Source organism: Chlorocebus sabaeus, chromosome 23, assembly GCF_047675955.1.
Source record: "Chlorocebus sabaeus isolate Y175 chromosome 23, mChlSab1.0.hap1, whole genome shotgun sequence".
NCBI lineage: Eukaryota > Metazoa > Chordata > Mammalia > Primates > Cercopithecidae > Chlorocebus > Chlorocebus sabaeus.
In genome coordinates, this window is record NC_132926.1 from 57,252,803 (window position 1) to 57,272,497 (window position 19,695).

A 19,695-nucleotide genomic window follows, 5' to 3' on the forward strand; every position below is an offset into this window, starting at 1 on the left:
GGGGGAGGGTTGAAAGCCAGAAGCTGCAATACAGAAAATCAGTCTTGGGAGTTGGACTGCGGAGTCCTTGGAACAAGGAAGGGAAGCCAGCAAAATGCTCGCAGTCATTTCCACACAGCCAGCCTCCCTTTTCTCCTCGCTACGCGCTAGTGGCTCATTTGGCTTCTCTCTGCCACCGAGCGATCACATACATTATTTCCCTCAAGATAACACAATCAAACTTGTATTTACCGACATCCTCTCCTCGCAGCCTGTTTGAGATTTGTTTTAATAAATAAGTGTTTTATGTGAATGATGTAGTAATTGAAACGGGCGCACCATTTTTTTCCCTTCTTACTGCGGGAGGTTCCTCAACCCCAATCTGGTTGGAAAATAAAACGCTTTGTCTCCACAACCACCCCCCACAGCACCCCCACCCGCTCTCAGTGTGTGTTTTATACGTGTGTATATCTCAACCCCCTACAGTAGCCAAGAGAAAGCAGCTAGCCAATGAGAGAGCCCAGTTTCATAAAAGCTGCTCTCTGATTGGCCCGATGCGAAAGGGCACTGGGAACAAAGAAAAGTCCCTTTCAGGTATAGAGGCTGAGAGCTTCTTTTGCTCCACTCCCCCTGTGTGTGTGTTGTGTTTCAGTCCTGATTTCAGTGTTGCAGAACAAGCTTGTTGTGTGTGTGCACCAGGGGGATTTTTGTTTTGCTTTTCTTAAATTTTAATTTTTGCTTTTATAAAACATACACAGGACGGTCTGTGACATTTGATGGTCCATCTTCTTTAATAATACATTTGTTGAAGAGATTATAATTTCCAAAATAAAGCGGCTGCAACCAAACACATTCAATGCAGTTAGAAGGAAAAGGTCAACTCGATCCAATACAGACCGTAAGTACGGTTGCGTGGTGTGTCTCTATATAGCACTTAGCGGGGACTTCATGCAGGGGAATGTGCGAGTTTTATGCATAGAAATGAGGAACTAGTTACAGGGTTTGGCTTTTGCATTTAGAACAACAACCCAAGAAGGGTGAATTTTATTCAGTGGAGGGTGAAGCATTTGTAACTTCACACAAATTAAGCTTGACTGGGCACTCGGGGTAACTTAGAGTAAATTAGCTTTTGGGCTCTAACCCAAAGGAGAATAAAAGTGACACAGTTACATATCCTAGTCTGCAGTGTCAATTCTCTAGCTCACCTTACTCCCTCCCTCTTCTGTCCTAGCTGGGCAGACCCTTCTCCCAAACCGATCCAGGAAAATGGGGGCAAGGGCAGAACAAGCCGATTTCTCTCTCCTGTCAGCTCCCAGTGCCCGATAATTTAATATTAAACAAGGGAATTGTCACTCATTACGTGTAATGGTTATAATTACCATTCGCCATCTCCTTGAAAAAGCAAGCAACAAAAATACCATTAAGAGAAAAAATAAAAGCCCAACCCAACCCAAACAAACCCACAAATAGTAACAATGGTGTGTTTATTACAGGACCAGGCTGGTGAGCAAGCAAAAGGTTTTTCTTTGTTTAATACATGAAGTGGGGGTCCCTAAAATCCAAGTAGCTCGGAGGTACCCTTCTCCCTCCCCAGGCGTCCCCGTCCCTGGCCCCTTGGGAAAGCTGACAAATTGGAGATAAGTTGAAAGGTTTATAAAGTGTTTCTTTAAAACATCTGCTTTGCTCTTGTGCTCATTACATTTCACTCCTTCCGAACTTCGGAGATCCTAGATCTCCAAGAAATGTTTCACATTCATAACTTGTAGCTTCGCCCACTGCGGGGGGGCGGGGGGGCGGGGGGAGGAGGTTGGGGGAGTGTGTGCAGGGGGAGGGGAGAGACCTACAGCTTTTTTTTTTAAAGACCAGATCAGTATTTTCTTGATACGCTTGTCACCATTTTTGTTCTCACGACAACCAATTGAGCCCTTGATCCTCACGTGATGTGAAAGGCTTGCACTGTAACAAAATCGCTCCTTTTAGATGGTTGGTTGTTACTAACTCGCCCATCCCCCTCTCCCAGCCCCGACATTTCCAGCAAAGCGACTCTCCACTTCCAATCCATCAACAATTCATTACTGCTTTTAGCTTCCAAACGCCAGCTAATTAAAAATACTAAGCCAAGCTCCGGGGCCATCTGACTAAACACAGGAGGGGGTGGGTGAAGGGAGGAGGACGAGAGAAAAAATAAATAAAAGGGAGTCACACCGTTTGCTGCGAGTATCAGAGGGAAGAACTCCCGAAAAAGGTCGCCTTAAAAAAAAAAAAAAAAAAAAAAACAACCAAAAACCTTTTTTTTGACTCTAATTATCGAATTACCACATGACTGATTGACCTGAGCGACAGAGGATTCCACTCCCCTCGGGAACTGTACGAGGAACTCAGTTCCTTTTTCTTAAAACAACGTAAGACAGGAAAACATCACATCCTTTAGGTTTCGAAGACTGAGCCCATTTTAAACGCCGTTATTTTCCCCACCCCACCGCCCCCCGCCCCGAGCGAATGCTGTTATAACTGGTTTATCAGCTCACTGAATCATCTGCTCCCTCCTCCTCCACACCTTTCTTTTTCTCCTCTTGCCCAGTTTCTCATCCCACCCTTTCTTCCTCCTCCTCCTCCTCCTCCCTCTACTCCCCCCCTCCTTTTCTCTTAAGTTAGTTCAAGAAATCAAATCTGTCAGGACGGGCGGAAAAATGCCACTTCCCGACTAACAGGCGGAATCCAGCCCAGATTTTCAGTCCTTTCTTCTTATTCTTTCTTCCCTTTCACTAATTTATCCCGATGTTAGCACATTCTGTCTCGTTACTAGCGGACGCCTGTAGGTTTGCTACATGGGATCATTACTGATCACGGTGACTCTGAAGTCTGGAACTGAAGGCGGAATGAGAAGTTGGGAAAACTTTTTTCTCTAAACTCTCTGTTTTTTAAAAAACTATTATTCTCGATGCTTGTTAAGAGGAAAAAAAAACCTTTGGTGCTTCTGTTGTGAATGTGAAACATTATTTTCCAGCTGTACAGTGACACATTTTTTTTAAGGAGAAAAGGACTGATTCGTTTGCCAAAAGGGGGGTGGGGAGGTGGAATAATGTTATCGAGTGATTATTCTGGCTGAGATGTGTTATTTGGTTTCTTCCTTCTTGATCATTTGGTGTTTAAGTAAAATGAGGCACAGGCTTGTTTGCCGAGTGGAGTGGGAAAGGCATTTTGATTTGCTGGCCTAATTAAAAAATGATAAAGGATTAAAAGGTAAGCAATGTCTGTGTGTGTGTATGTGTGTGTGTATGTATATTTATTTATTTTTTTCTTGACAATCAACTGTTAAAAAGGGGCTGATCCCTTTAAAAACCGTTTTAACTGCTCTTTGTCAAACACACACTCATTTGCGGTCATTGAGGCCACCTTGGCGCAGATCACTTAAAGTGTATGTCTTAATCAGTTTTCCGTACAGTCAGTAGCACCATATTTAACAGAGTGAGCAATTCTGTGACCTAGGAATATGGTAGAATTGTTTAAATGTATTTTTTTTTTTCTCAAAAGGCAGATCTGTAACTTTTTATATAACACTGTCTTTTCTAGAGAGAAATGCTCTTAAAAGACATGTATATTTAAAAAAAAAATCGCATAAGCTGTTGGGGAAAAGAGGATAGGAGGGAGGTATGTGTGTGTGTTGGGGGCAGTTATTGGTTGTTTTTTTCTGTTCCTTACTAGGAACAAAACCCAGATCGCCCAGACAATTTGTAAAAAGAAGTACTGAAACCTAAAATTAGAAATAAGGAAATTTTAGCAACATTCTATTCTGAAAACTAGCCTCAGAACTTCCAGGGTCTGGTCTTCTAAATTGCAAGATCTAGGACATGTTTAGGGATGTTGAAAGCTGTCTTCTTCCTTCTTGTCTGAGTGTTCAGGCTGTGTTTCTGGGGTTGAGATATCACATGTGCCAGACAGAAATCCTAAAGTTTAAAAGAGAACACAAAAACCTTCCTGGACTTGAATCAGATCCTTAAGATAATTTAATGCTTTTAAAAAGGTGATTATCCTTGTGTTGTTGATAAAGGGATTTTCTTTTTAGCTACCATAAGATGCTTACTGTCATAGGTTTATTTTTTGGGTTTGGTTATTTTCCTTTAAACCTGATATTGGACTGTGGAGACAATACATGAGCCACCTTACTCTCCATCCTTCCCTGTCCCCTTTACTGATTCCCCAATACTAATCGTTTTTTATTCTGGTAACACCCAGACAAGAAATATTCGACTTTTCCCCCCTTCACAGGAAAAGGTGGACCTGGACTGAGGGTGTAAAATCCCTGGACACATTCGTGAGGCAGGAAAAAGAAGAGGAAGATTAGAAGATTTTTTTTTCTTTGAGAGAAAGCCCAGCGGAGATAAACGAATGTCCCCTCATCTCCAAAGGAAAGTTCATCGGATTTTTATTCTAGAGAGCTCATCTTCAGGATGTCAGTGAACATTTCTACTGCAGGAAAAGGTGTGGATCCAAATACAGTTGATACTTATGACAGTGGCGATGATTGGGAAATCGGGGTTGGAAATTTAATAATTGATTTGGACGCTGATTTGGAGAAGGACAGACAGAAATTTGAGATGAATAATTCCACCAACACCACTAGTAACAGCAACTCCAAGGATTGTGGAGGTCCGGCCTCCAGTGGGGCTGGTGCTACCGCAGCCCTAGCTGATGGCCTAAAATTTGCTTCTGTTCAGGCCTCTGCTCCCCAGGGGAATTCACACAAAGAGACCAGCAAATCAAAAGTGAAAAGGAGTAAAACTTCTAAGGATGCTAATAAATCTCTGCCTTCTGCTGCCTTGTATGGGATTCCCGAGATCAGCAGCACTGGCAAGAGGCAGGAAGTCCAAGGGCGCCCTGGAGAGGCAACTGGCATGAATTCAGCGCTGGGTCAAAGTGTGAGCAGCGGCGGCAGCGGCAACCCAAACAGCAATAGTACCAGCACCAGCACCTCTGCCGCCACCGCGGGGGCAGGCTCCTGTGGGAAAAGCAAAGAGGAGAAGCCAGGTAAAAGCCAGAGCAGCCGAGGCGCCAAGCGGGATAAGGATGCGGGGAAATCCAGGAAGGACAAGCACGACCTGCTTCAGGGCCACCAGAATGGCAGTGGCAGCCAGGCCCCTTCCGGGGGGCACCTCTATGGCTTTGGGGCCAAGAGCAATGGAGGTGGCGCGAGCCCCTTCCACTGCGGGGGCACTGGGAGTGGCAGCGTCGCCGCTGCAGGGGAAGTTAGCAAAAGTGCCCCGGATTCAGGGCTCATGGGAAACTCTATGTTGGTAAAGAAGGAAGAGGAGGAGGAGGAGAGCCACAGGCGAATCAAGAAACTGAAAACTGAGAAGGTAGGATAAAGTCGCCTTCCTAGATGTCCTACTCTTCTCTGTGTGCATTTGTGTGGGTGTGTGTGGGGGGGTGTGCCTCTGTGTGCCTTACACTTCTTTATGCTTTGTGGTTCTTTGTGAGATTTCTATGATATGCATCCTTTATATTAAAATTTGATATGGGGGAGCCTACTTGGGTGCAGTGTTTGGCTCTTGCTTCTGCTGTCCTTGCTGCTGCTGCTGCTAGTGATGCTAGTGTTTGGGTTCCCAGGTGGGAGGGCCTGAGTGTTCTAAGTACCTTTTGCCCTGTAGATCGGTTCCTCACTAGTCAGCAGGTTGCCGTGTCCTTTTAATAGAAAACCTGCTCATGCACCCTCTTAACTCTTGTCCTGGTTTCTTCCTTAAGGGGAACAGTTTTCTATTTTATTTTATTCATCCTAGTATTGCTGGTAATGTGTCCTTAGGTGTAAGGTTCAAGTTCCCTCCCTGGAGAGGAATGTCGAGGATTCTAATTTACATTCTACCCTCATCCTCCCTCTTTTTTTTTTTTTTTTTCCTTACTGTCTACAAAGTAGTACTGTGAAAGGATATCCTTGAATGAGTTCTTGTTATTGGTCCTGAATTAAACCCCAAGCTTGATGTGTTGGGTCGTTGGTTTCATAACTGCAGAAAAACTCCATGGTTGTGGTGGTTGTTAGCACTCTACTTTTGTTCCCTTACCCAGTTCCAGTTCTTAGCTAGAGATTTAAGAGTATTATCACTTGGATACCTAGCTTGACTGGGGAGCTGCGCGGCAGCTAAGAAGAATAAAGCAGACTTGCTGGACTGATACTCGTGAAATGTGAAAACGTAGCCAAAGGGGATGCAGACGGTTGAGTGAATTGGAATATAGAATTATGTGCTGCATTTGAACGGTGTGGATGGTTGATTTAGACCATTTGGACCCTTCCTCCCATCTTTGTACAAGTCTATAGTTAGACACTGCCTTGGAAGAACTGCCCGCCCCGACACCCACCCCATGTTTTGCTGCTTAGTCATAGACCACATTGACTAATGTTTGGGAACAGAAGGTGTTCTGTCCACTACGCAAGTTGGGAAGGAGTTAGGGGTGTGTGTGTGATATTTCTACGAAATTAGTCTTCATATTAATTCTACAGGTTGTGCCTTGCAGAAGCAAGATTTCTGTCATGTGGGTTGTGGCATGGTTGTTTGGGAACATGCTTAGGAAATAATTTTGATTTTTTTTTTTGCTATAGTTGGCGATTGGAATTGTAAGTGGTGATAATATATCTTTGGAGAATTATTTCTGTGTAAAATGGTTCACTGCTCCTTAAACTTTTATATTCTTGTTTTTGTGTTCAGGATTTAAGTTGGACTATAGGAGTAAAGTTTTCATTTTTAAAAGTTGATAGAGGCACATTAAGGTGTAGACAATGCCAAATTTGCAAAAAGCCTCCGAACACTTATAAATTCATATCCTCTTGGTAAGGTACATTGATGAATATAAATTAATTTTTTAAAATTCCAGGTTTTGATTCTTATGTTTAAATGTGTAGTTTCACATTATTTCTGCTAAAAGACGTTCTGAAATCTTCTTATTACTTAGTACAGTAGGGCATTTACTTTTGTTGCCAATAGTCTTCAAATTGCAGTTCTAATCTGCTTTAACTATCTAGATGAATTGCCCTAATCCAGTGCTCACAATGGCTGTGGTTAAGGAGTCAGAGCCATTTGATTGGATTCACTGGCTGCTTGGAATGTGGGAGGTACTGCCCTTTTGCATTCCCCTTAGCCTTTTAATCTTCCAGCCAAATGTTCACATTCAACAATTTTGTTTAGCTGGCAATCGGAACATTTCAGTATCTCAAAGGCTGCTGTCATGGCAACTGAGATTAAAGCGTGGTGTCGTTTCTCCAGTTTTTGTGTTCTTTTCACTTTCCAGTCACAGAGGAAACTGGGTGAAGAATGGAAGAATTAAATTATTCATATACATGCAACTCACCTTCAGTTACAGCAGTATAAATGTGATAAATATGAATTACGTAAATGAAGAGCAAGCAAGTCATGATGTATCTGGGGTGGGGGCGGAAGAAAGCACATTGCAATTTAGATTCACTTCTGGTCCTGTACCAGAGGAAGCCGTGCCACCAATCTTAGCCACTGGAGTTGGCACAGGGGCCCCTCAGAGGCTTGGATCCAGGGGCTTGGATCCTGTAGTGTTGGCCATTCTCTGTCAAGTTGGGCGTTGGCTCAGGATCTCAAACATTATTCCTTAAGGCTTTCCTCCCCACCCCCACCTCATCCTGAGAACGACTTCTCTTAAGAATGCTTTCATCCTTGGCACACAGAAATGGCACTCCCTTGTATGAATGCCACACAGGAAAGTAACTCTAATTCCACTAACTAGTGGTTGCATCAAATTAGGCATCCATTTAGAAAATGCTTCCTACTGATGTGAGAATACCTATTCAGGAAGTAAAGATTTAGTAGGACAAGAAGCTTCACCTGAAAAAATATTTCAACACTGAGGTTTTTTTTGACATTTTATACAACGTTTTAATTTCCTTCAGCCTTGCTTGATTATCTGGGTTTGTGAAGAGTAAGTGCCTGGAGAGTGAAGATTATTAATTTTCAGCAATCAGATGTGGCTTGTGAGGGGCCACGTGTGAAAACCAAAGGGGAGTGTATGTGTGTGTGCATATGTATATATTCTTTTTCTGATTGGAAGGTTCACAGGAGATTCATAAGACTTGCTGTCACCGGTTAATTTTTACAGCATGCTTAAATGTCTATTTTTGGTCTGTTTATTCTGTTTCTTCACTACACAAAGTCATGTAAAACATGATAAATTGGACCTTATGAAACCTAATTAAATCAATGAGTGTTCTACTCCTTTATGTGGAAACCACAAGTATGTTGTAAAAGTCGCCACTCCCTTAATACGTGAACAAAATCAAAACATGCCATAATTCTAAGATGTTTGAGCTATATTTCTGTAGCCCATTTTGTGGTTAAGCCACCAGTGACATGTCTGAATAAGTAGATTTGACGGGTTGACTTTGGTTGTTAAAACCTGCCTCTCCACCTTCCCCTCCTTTCTTGTGAAGCAAAATAGCCTTGTATTGAAGCTCTTCTTTATGTATCCTCCTGGCCATCTCACAGTTTTGACTTCTCAGATAGGGAGGCATTCAGCTGGGCTTTATAAACAAACAGTTTATATATCAAGTTGATGGATTTATTTGATTTCTGGAAAATTCAAAAATATATACAAAAACTCAAAAATCCTAAAAGTGGCTGATACTTAAACAGAAGTGAAAGGCACAGGAGGTCATATAGTTGTGTCTCAATACCTATTCAGGGAAGAGAATTATTTCTGTCATATCATATTGCTTTCATTAAGATGGCCCTGGTCATAAAGGCGGTGTCTACAAATGGACCTGTCCATGAAGGATATCATTCATTTTATGTTATTCTTTTGTAGAGGCCTTTTTATACTTCACTAGGGAATTCTGGCACATTTTCTAAGTGAGTGTGAGCAGTTTAAGAACATATTTTGATTAATGAGTTTTGTGAACGTTATGCTGTTTTGTTTTTTTTTTTCAAATATAGTGTCCCATATGAATTCTGCCTAGAGTTTAGTGTATCTACTGTGAAATAAAAGGGCAGAAAGGTCACTTGCTTTAATTAAAGAACAGAGTCCATTGTTGTTGGACAGCTAACTGTTTTGAAAGCTACATAAGGGATTTAGCTGTTAAAAACGTTGGTAACTAAGGGTGGCTTCCAATCAGCATTGATCCAGCTCCTTACTTTTCTATAGCTCTCCTCACAGGGTGACAGGGCTTTTTGAGGTAGGGAGGGGCTGCCCTTTCCCCAAGAACGCTTGGAACTTAGGTATTTTTGTGATCAGACCCATCACTGAATTCTGACTTTGGTGTGTGAAATCCTTTTGCTTCGCTGGAGGGAGAAGGAATATGCATAACTGATCAAGGTTGTCCTATAGGAGATATATAATGTTTTGCAACTTTTAATAACTTTGCAAATAGTCTGTAAAAAACGGTGGGGGGAGGGATTGATAGTCCGAATGTCATGAGGTTAAGAATGCTCTTCAAGTGAAATTGTTTGGCTACAAGATGGTTTTAATTAGACTGTTATAAAGACTTATTTTTCCTAAGCAGCATTTTATAGTTAGTAAATGAAATGTATGCCGAAAGTGCTAAGCAGAAATCTCCCTAACCACAGAGGTGTTCAATAACTAGATTCAAACAACATGGAAAGTACCATCTGTTCTTGGTTTTCAGCATGAAAAAGAGAGATTGAATGGCTGAGATTTGCTCCGATTTTGACAGTGTCTGTGTGCGCGCGTGTATTTTTTTTTAATTTAAAAAAGTTCACCTGGTACTTCATAGAAACTTGAAATTGCAGTAATATGAGCAACACTGTGAAAACACGTGTTCCTACATTTATTTTAACCAGTTCCACTTTTATTTAAAAGATTTCCAGAAGCCCAGCCATTGAACACTTTACAATGGTTATACAGTTCCTGCAGGCAATCATAATGAGCGGTCAGCTTTTCCAAAGATCTGACTATTTAGTCAGTACCTGAATTATTCTGTCAATTTTCCCTCTGGAGGCGAGGAGGGGAAAAGGCTCTCACGCCAACTCTGGTCAGCGTTTATCAGTTAATCTAATTGTGTGTGATATTGCTGTGGACTGGTGTTTAGGATACATAGACCTTGCTCTTGTTCAGAGCTGTAATCTAGGATTGTTGACAGTGAGGAAAATATCCTTTTAAGGAAGGGTAACTTTTGAGTCCTTGACTTTTAGACACTAAGAATCTTGGTTCTGGGTTTAGTTAGAGCCCTGGGTAAAACATTATCCGGCCTTTGTTTGAGGTCTTTTATTGAAGCTAATGACTGGGCTTGTGCCTCCCTGAGATAAATGACATTATCTCTGAGTGGCCTGACAGGAAACAGACATGTTAATGGTGAAGCTGCGGGGAGGATCTGCTTGGGTTCTGACAAAAGAGTCGAGAAAGGGACCCCTGGTTGTGGTCATTAACACATAATGCATTCTTGCTCTTCCTAAGAGGCCCTTGATAATTGGAAAGCTATTTTAGCCACAAGCACTTAAATCATAAATCTACTACTCCTAGTTCTTTGCATTCTTAAAAGTAGCAAAGTAATGTGTTTTTTGTTAACAAGTGTGTGATCTTGTTTTTTAACGTGGTGGCAGTTCTAGGCTGCCTGGGTAATGACATGTGGGGGAGCTGCACATTGAATTGTTTTTATCAGCTGAGATCCTTCTTTGTCTTTCAGCATTGCTCAGCCATCCCTCTACTTTAATAAAGTGAATAAGTGGGTACAGAGCTGAAAATAAGTCATTTTTATGCTTGAAGATGTCTTGTGGGAGGGGCATAAAATCTGTTTCATAAGATTTTGTGCAATGATTTGAATGTGATGAAATCTGACTTTTGGAGTGTATGTTTTCAAAAGTCATGAGTATAATTGAGTTTCAGTGCAGTTTAAACTCTGTCTTCTTGAACGAAGATAATTGCCATGTTGAACACACTCTAGAGGTGTAGAAGAGGTGGCAGGATCATGTTATTCTATTCTCTAATATTAAGCACTGGAAGTTTTTCATAGTAACTTCTGCAGCGCAACATAGTTTTGATTGCCAGCACTCTGAACTTGCCAGCGATCTGAACATCAAGGGTTTTGCTTGAATACAAAATAGTTTATTCTTAAATTACTTGTATTACATTCCTGTGTCATATGGAAGTCAGAACTAAGGAAATACTGGGCTCTCCTTGTTAGCAACATCTTAGGGAAAATATCCCTTCTTCACTAGGATTCTTGTTGATAAATGATCATAATACTCTCCTCTCCTAATGCAGTCATTGAAGATTAAAGGGTTGGAGAACAGGCGAGCTCCTTGCCTCAGTGATGACTTAGGTTGTCATTAGAGAGTAAGTAATATGTGTATGATATTGGTGCCCTGTAACTGGTATTTCATAGGTGTGTGTATATAAATGTTGTAACTGCATATACAGATGTTGGATTGGGAGTATTTAGTTAGTATGAGCTTTATTCTCTAAAAAATGGTCACTGTTGGTTTTATGTTCAACTCTGCTGCAGAGTATATGGACCTCTCCCTCTGTGTCTAATTCTTTCTTCCAACTGCAGTTTCACTAGTGACCACTTGCTCCCTGTCTTAAGTTCTTTTTAATTTAAGCTCAAGGTTTTGGCAATGGGAACAAAGCCTTTGCAACTGAATGAAAGGTTGTTAAACTATTCATAGTTGATTGACCAGCAGTTGGGCTGTTTGTAATGTTATTTTGAGAGCTCAAAGGATATGCAAGAGGGTGAGACTTGGCACTTTGCTCCTAAAGCTGAATTTTGCATATTTGCTAAATTTTGCTTAGAAATACCTTTGGGAATGTAGTAGAAAAGATGATGGGTTTTGCCTTAAGAACTGAAATGATCACAAAGCAAATACTTATATTTTGCTAGGTCAGTAGGCCTTGAACCACAGGGATCCCATCTGGTATTCAGAAGGCTTTTCTCCCCAGTGAAACTAAATGAAAACTTAAAGGTATAATATATACCTTTTTATATAATATATATAATTGTAATAGAGAACACAAAGGAAAGGGTGTTTCGGTTAGAACAAATAGGTTTGAAATGATGAACAAATACTTCTGTGGGTTTTTCAAAGCCACTTTCTCTTCTTTCTCATCTCCACCCCCCGACCTAGTTTGATTATTATTCACTGTGACTATTCCAGCCCAACCACTGAGCTTTCTGCCTCCAGGGAAGCCTCATTGTCAGCTAGCACCTTAAGAAAAATGTGTCTACAGGGACATTTAGGCATATTCCAATAATGCCACATGAATGTAGCTTTTACAGTTTAAAAAGCAAGTAAAAATGTATTGATTATATTTTGTGTTGTACATAATGATTTCAGAAAGCAGATATTTAGGTTGTGGAATTGGCTTATTATGTTAACCAGAGAGCAGATGGCATGGTGCCACAGATGAATAATTTTACTTAAAGGGACTTTTAAGGTTTTGATGTGTTTTCTTTTCCTCTTATTTCCCTGATGGCTTCTTTTTATTGAAGGGTAACTTAAGGAGACCTGGTAGCAATTTTACTGCCTTCCCCTGACAGTTTGAAATAATAGCTTGGTCTTTGGTTGCACTGATCTTCTACCAGTCAACTCGATTCTGGTTTTTGTCATGTGGCAGAGAATTTTTTAAAAAGTGTTTGTAGTATGTTTTAAGAAGTGGACTCTTTTATATGCCTCAATTAGCAACAGACGACAAAGTTCCAATTGGTCACACTTTCATAAACTCCTGGAAGTCACTGTTAGTCCTTTTGATTAAAGAAAACTGGTTTAGTTTCTTAGGAAAGCACATCTGGCCCTCTGGCCGCTTTTGGTACACCTTTTTGTCCTTCGCATTAGTCACTGAAGGTTCAAAGATTGTGTCTAAGTTGTTCCTAGTTAGGTTAGAAAATTTTCCCCACGCTGGAGGAAATGTACTTTTTTTTTAAAAAAAAATTTTAAACTACACTCATCATGTGTTTGAATTCAGCTGGCATAAAAGTACCTTTTGTTTTTCTGCCTAGATTTTACAGTTTTATCCATTCTTCACCTCAAACATCATCAGGATGAGTTGGAAAGCATCTTCTAACTTTTTTTTCCAAAGTGTGCATAGCCAGACCAGATTACTTCTGGATTTCCTGTCACTTCCTTGACTGATTTTATGGATGGCTCATGTTAAAAACAACAAAAATGTTTGAACTGGAAGGGTTGAAGCCTTGGGTTTTCATTCTTCATGGAGAACTGTTTATTTGTGTGTGGTTCACCACAGTACATGGATAATACTATCAAATCTGTGCTTTATTATAGGCTTATGACTAGCACAGCAGCACTTTAGTTATGTGTTCTCGTGCTTTAGTTATTTGCCAGTTCTTTTGTGATGGAAATGAAATTAGAGCTGAATCTTTGCAGCGAAGGGGAAAATAGGCACAACAAATAGAAACTATCCCTTGAGCCAGTTAAGAAGTAAGCAGTGGTGATTAAACATCTTTTTTTTCAAAATAATTGAAACACAGAGGAAGCTACTTCCATTTAGCTTCTGTGAAGATGTGTGGAAGATGAGCTCAACACTTTGAGAAGTGGAGGCTGCAACTAGATTTAATCCCCCTATATCGTTTGACATCTTCAGTAATTGAAAAGCGATTCGTATTCCCAAATCTTTAAACTTCTCTGAAGGTGTAATTTGAGTTAAGTAATATTGTTTGTTTCTGCTCCCAAAAGGGAGCAACATGATGTTAAAACAGAGCAATTGAGCCTCTCCGCATCCAACTCCATTTGGTCAATTGTCTCCATTTACATTCCTTGCCCAAATCTTTCAACAGCCTTTCCCATGATGCCGCAGCAGATGCCAGACACTGAAGTAGAAAGCGAGCAGCTGTTTCCAAACATTACTCCATTGCTGTATTATCCTCCACAATCTGCTTTCTTTTGCTCTTCCCTTCCCCCATTCTTAAAATAAAGAAGCCTTCTCTCCCTTTGACTTTTGCATCCTCCAGTTTATCAGTGTGCAGGTTTTCTATCTTATCATTCGCACTTCAGCAGGTCCGTTTATTGTTTTCGCTATGGGAGCAGATGGAGGGTCCTGGGCTCTTGGGGGCGTGGCCGCTGGCACCTCGGGCCCGGGGCTGCGCGCTCCCGACGGGGCGGCGGGGGCGTGCAGCCGGGGACGCGCCCTTCTTCCCGCCGGGGACCCGTTTATGGCCCTGAGCGCTGTAAATCTGTCAGCTCTTCACGACGCCTTCACCTCTTTCTTCATTTGCTCCAGCTTCTAGTTTGACAACGTTCCCCTGAGGCAGAATTCTAATCTGCTTCCAATTAGTTGCAAAATGTGACTGAAATTTCCACATTATGACTGCTGTTTTACTTGCACGCACACATCTAGAAACAAATTAATGCTCTTGAATATTTATTTTTTGAGCCCTTGGATTTACTTTAAGAGGAAGAGTTTCCAACTGTTTGGAATGACTTCCAGGGTTTGCATTTTTTCCCGAAAGCCGAATATACTGAGTACATTAAAACAAAACAAAGCAACTATGTTGCCCCCCATCACTTAATAAGCCTTTTCCATCTTTTCAAGATTTCCCAAAATGTATTGCATATGTTTAAGTAATGCAAATAAATTTTGTAGTATTTCTAAAATAAACAAAACAAGGATGTTTGGCTAAGGAAGGGTCCCTATGCAGTGTTTTAATAAAAGAGAAATATACACACACATTTCCTTCTAAATATAGCTTAAGTATACTTTGGCCAAAACACAAAGACTTTTGTTCCACACTTTTAAATTCTTTCATTCAATATTCAAAAGCTGTAAAGCCAAATAAACGAATTGGGTGATTAATTGGCTTGGCACAAATCTAACGGCAGCATTAAAGAAGTTACTGTGGGCATTAATGTGTACCCAAGTTTTTGTGTAGGTCTCTGGAGCACACCCTCCCTCAGTGAGCGGCTGGGCCTGTTGTGCTGAGATCAGTATAGTAGGTGGGTTCCTGTGACTTTGGTCTTCCGACTCCCTCCTTACGCCAATGTTAGGAGAATGGACCTAGCTCTGGGGTGGTTCTGTTTAGAGGGTGATCATCACCCATCACCCCAACTCCATTTCCTCTGTTTCGGTAATTTTTTTTTTTTTTTTAACAAAGATGTTGATCCCCCTGGTTATATGTAAATATTAGAGTTGTTTAAATCTTGGTTGCTGAGAATGTCAAGTTAAGACAACCATTTTATTACTTGCCTTAAAGACTGCTTTCTCAAGTACTGGAGAATTTTAGTACCAAGGCAGTGGATCTCTGGATTAGTATTTGTGAAAAGGTGCTACTCTTAATGTAAACAGCGAAATTTACTGGTGCATTTTATAGTAGAATTTAGTCCTCAAGCATCTTGGCAGATTGATATCAACAGTAATAATGGGCTTTAAAGAGGTGTGAAGAATTTTATTGATGGTAAAGTGGTTATGTTGATCGCATCACTGTGTATTAGTTTCTGAGTAACAACTGTGCATGTAAATGGTTGCATGAGTTTTTTTTAAACATCTTTATCATATACAGTCATAAAACCCTATATTGATTGATTTCTAATGCTCTTTTATGTGCCACTTTCAATCTCTAATCAGGAGGTGGAGAATTTATTTCATTTTGTTTCCACAAAACCTATTCAAAATTATTTCTTAGATATATAGAATATACATTATTTAAATGATTTTCTAAAAGCTTATTTTTAGATATGCCAGAATTCCACAAAAGAAGTTGGAGTGCTCTTTGTATTGCTTCCTTTCTTCTTACTCAAGGACTAGTAGTAGAAAAAAACAGCCAGATTGAAATCCTTAAACGTTTAAAATGTTGGGCCTTCAGAGTGCAGAGACCTCCTGGGTTAAAAAAAGAAAAAAATAGTGGCCCCGTAGTGAAATGCTCACAATAGCAATGATTGTGGTAGCCCCTCAAGTCCTGGGGTTCACTAATTACCCTTTAATGAGGTCAGTCTGCCCCGGCTTTTTCCCTACCTTGGGAGGAAAAGCACACAAGACAGTTGGAGTTCAAGTGGATCTTGCTGTATTTGCAACTTAGCATAACTGCTTTGAAAGCCCCCAGGGTGCTTAATTGGGGCCTGGGCATTTTTGTTTGGGGGGAGACTATACACAGCTCCTCATTGTGCTTGTAGAAACCACTGTGCATCTTGGAAGCATTACATGCTTTTGTTGATGGTGCATAGTTTTATAAACTCCAAATGAGCTTATTGCTTTTTAACCATTGGGAGAGCTAAATAATGGAAGAACCTAGAAGACTTTGGGTTGGGCAGCGGCCAAACCGGGGGGCAGGGTGGGGGAAGAGAAAGAGAGAGAGAATGAATGGTTTAATTGTAGAGCAAACCATTTGTTTGCAGATTAAGATTTACTCCGTCGCCAAATCCTATGGATGAGGTGAAAGAATGAGGCCGTAAGGTACAGAAATTGAATGCCCAATGTTATGTTTTGTGATCATGCTCAGCTGTTTTTACCCTTTTTTTCACAAAGAAGGCAAAAGAAGAATGAATTGTTTAGTGGAGAGAACTGCCTGGCCAAGTGCATTTTTTAAGCTGTACAGAGGCAGGGAAGAAGCGGGGGGTGGAGGGAGGCAGGTTATTTCTGTGCTCCCTGGTCAGGAAGCAAAAATCTTAAGGTTCTTTTAGCTGAGAGAGGGGTTAGAAAACTTGGTGAATCTTCCTGTTTGCTCACTTAGGGGAGGAATGGTGGTAGTGGAGGTAGGGAGTAAAAAGTAGAAGAAAGGTGTGTGGGAAAGAGGGTAGTTGTGGTAGAGCTTTTGTTGCAAGGGCCCTAGACAATGCATTCTCTTGAATAATTGGGACCGTTTAGAGAAATTCCCCACGATTTCATTAGTTAGCCCTGTTTCTGAATAGAAAGGGACTCTCCAGCAACAGCAGTGAAGTGGTACAGCAGTTTTGGAGGGGGAAAAGCAGTTGCCTGGCAGCCTGAATGTCATTCTCTTTTTTTTTTTTCTTTGAACAAACAAAAAAACCCTTTTCCTAAGGACTGGATGACCAGAAATCATGGCATTTGTCCATGTTGTAGTTGCAGTTTGTCCTTCTAATCTTCTTGTGAATAAATAGGTTTCTGGAAAGATCTAGCGTTGTTTTCTAGAAGTATCATTCTAAACACTCCCCAACTCACTGTTTTTATTTTTACTTTAATCTTGGGAGTGAAACCCTTTATCTTAATCTGCTCTTTTGTATATAAATTGTCTCTTTTTGATAACTCAGGATGCATGCCATGAAAAAGCATGTTCTTCTATAACATTAAAATCATTTGTTTATTGATGCATATTTGATACATTGACATTTTAAATATCTTACTTGGCTTAAAGTGATCTTGTTTTGTTTTTCTCCTAGCTTTAAGTTCTGCTATTATTTATTATTTTGGTATCCTTTTGAAATGGCATGATTTTTGAGTCCAAATAATGGCTAATAGCTTCATTATATAGATCTGTTTCTTCTGAGGGGCGGTGAACAAGAGAAGGATTGTAGGAATTGGGGAGCAAAGAAGTGTAAAAAATTGGGTCTAAGTAGTTTCAGTCTTGTCAAACTGCTACTCACTTTTTAATGTGCGATTGCTCATTCCTGATTCTTTCCTGTTAATATTTTCCATATTAGTGAGGAAAGAGACTGGATTTTACTTCTGTTAATGTCTAAAACTCCAAACTTTTTTTTTTTTTTTTGAGACAGAGTCTCTGTCACCCAGACTGGAGTGCAGTGGCACGATCTCGCCTCACTGCAACCTCTGCCTCCCAGGTTCAAGCGATTCTCTTGCCTGAACCTCCCCAGTAGCTGGGATTATAGACACCCACCACCACGCCCGGCTAATTTTTATATTTTTAGTTGAGACGGGGTTTCACCATGTTGCCCATGGCTGGTCTTGAACTCCTGGCCTCAGGTAGTCTGCCCACCTCCGCCTCCCAAAGTGCCGAGATTACAGGCGTGAGCCACCACACCTGGCCTAAAACTCCAAACTTTTAAGTATGATGTAACTTGGCCGGGCCTATAACCTCAGCTACTCAGGAAACTGAAACAGGAGAATTGCTTGAACCCGGGAGGTGGAGGTTGCAGTGAACTGACACTGCGCCACTGCACTCCAGCCTGGGTGACAGAGCGAGACTCTGTCTCAAAAAAACCCAAAAAACAAAAAACTTAACACTGCCGTAGTCACTAAGCAGACCAAATTTGTGTAAACACATTTTTAAAAAGGTATTAAAAAAAAATCATGTCTTACCAGTGGGAAAACCTGCAGATGCTCACCTACCTGTGATTTCTTTGGTTGTTTGAATGTTAACATGTGCTCAGTCCAGGTTTACTTAGCAAACCAAAACAAAAGTGCAAAGATAAACATGGCTTCTCTTAATATTTGTGACAGCTTAGAGGCTTTGCAATCTTGAAATTGCTCTACGGTTTTAATCCTTCCTGGAAAGAAAGCTTTTTATCAAATTGTCAGTGCCTCCACTATATGAATGCTTCTGAGGATTTAAAAAACACTGCCCCGTAATACACAATTTATTTCAGTAAGTTTAATATGTGCTTACATGTAGCATAAAGAATGGAGAGTAAGTGCTGAGGTTTCAGCCCCTCAAAATTTAATATTAACAAGAGTTCTTGTCTCTTGCTTCTCCTCTCTAACCTGTTCTGTATACTACAGATGTGGATCCTTTTTGTTGCCCATATACAATGTGAAAGGAAAAATGCCAACCTAAGACACTCTGAAAATGATTTCTTTAAACCTGTTTACACCAAAGTCTAATACTCCCTCTCTTAGCTCATATTAAAGGCTTAAAGTCTCCTTTGAAACACTAGTATTTGCATCCGTAAGCCTGCTATAAATTTCCGTACATTATTTCCTTGTAAAAACCAGTCTTTCCCATTTACCTGGAGTCAGTCCATCTGTGAGAGTTACTTCCAGCAGATAATCCTGTCTAGTTTTAGATTGATAGAAATTCTGTAATATCTATAGTTTTATACCGGTGATTGGATGACAACACGAAGTCACTGGCCCTTGTTGGATTTCGGTTCTGTAAGTATATTGGATCTGAAACATGTTAAATTTTCCTTTTTGGATACTTACAGTAAACTCTGAAGAGGGTCAAAGGCTTTTACACTTGAAAAATCTAGAAAATGCCCTATGTATTCAAATCACATTTTTGCCAGTGTTTAACACATAAACACAGATCTCTTCAAGTCACTTGTGCATTTGGTGAGCAGCTTGCCAGCACACACCAGGAGTAGGAGGAAGTTAAATGGTGGTGAAAAAATAGGCACTGTTTTATCTTTTGTCTGTAAAATAAATTCTGAAAGCTTTTTGAATAATTTTACTTTGGATTTGTTGTTACTTCGGGATCTAAGGAATAATACTAATTGTACAAATCTGTGCAGTGAGATGTAGTTGCTTCCATGTTATTTGAGCCTGAATGTGCGTGCATAATTGGAGAGATTATTGGAGAGAGAGTGTTTTGCTGTGGTAGATGTGGTTTAAATCCTAGCACTGAGCATAGCATTTGCTTTCTCAGCTTACCCACAAAATCTGTGACTAATTTAGTGAATGTGAAGATTTTTGTCCAGATGGTTAGGTTTAATTGTAAAAACTGGAAAGATTTCAAAGTACCCTTTGGGGGAGTGCGGGAAACAACAAGTAAACAACAAAAAAGAAATAAAAGTAACCACAGATCACTAAATATAGCATATATGTATATTTTATATTTATAAACACACATAGACATATATACTTAAACATATACACATATAGAAGTACGGT

General features: G+C 40.4%; 1 protein-coding gene across 4 annotated transcripts in view; it reads left to right on the forward strand.

The window, feature by feature from the left end:
* Window positions 1-583: 583 nt before the first annotated feature.
* The window catches only part of ZNF608 (zinc finger protein 608), a 113,067-nt gene continuing 93,955 nt past the window's right edge, over window positions 584-19,695 (forward strand). For 2 of the 4 annotated variants that reach the window (XM_008014276.3, XM_008014275.3), the window contains exons 1-2: window positions 2,488-3,222; window positions 4,249-5,336. In XM_008014276.3, coding sequence (XP_008012467.2) covers window positions 4,431-5,336 — 906 coding nt within the window. In that variant the 5' untranslated portion in view covers window positions 2,488-3,222; window positions 4,249-4,430. Of the gene's footprint in view, window positions 878-2,487; window positions 3,223-4,248; window positions 5,337-19,695 lie in introns of those variants that run through there. The other 2 variants (XM_038008468.2, XM_038008471.2) reach the window with 2 other exon arrangements.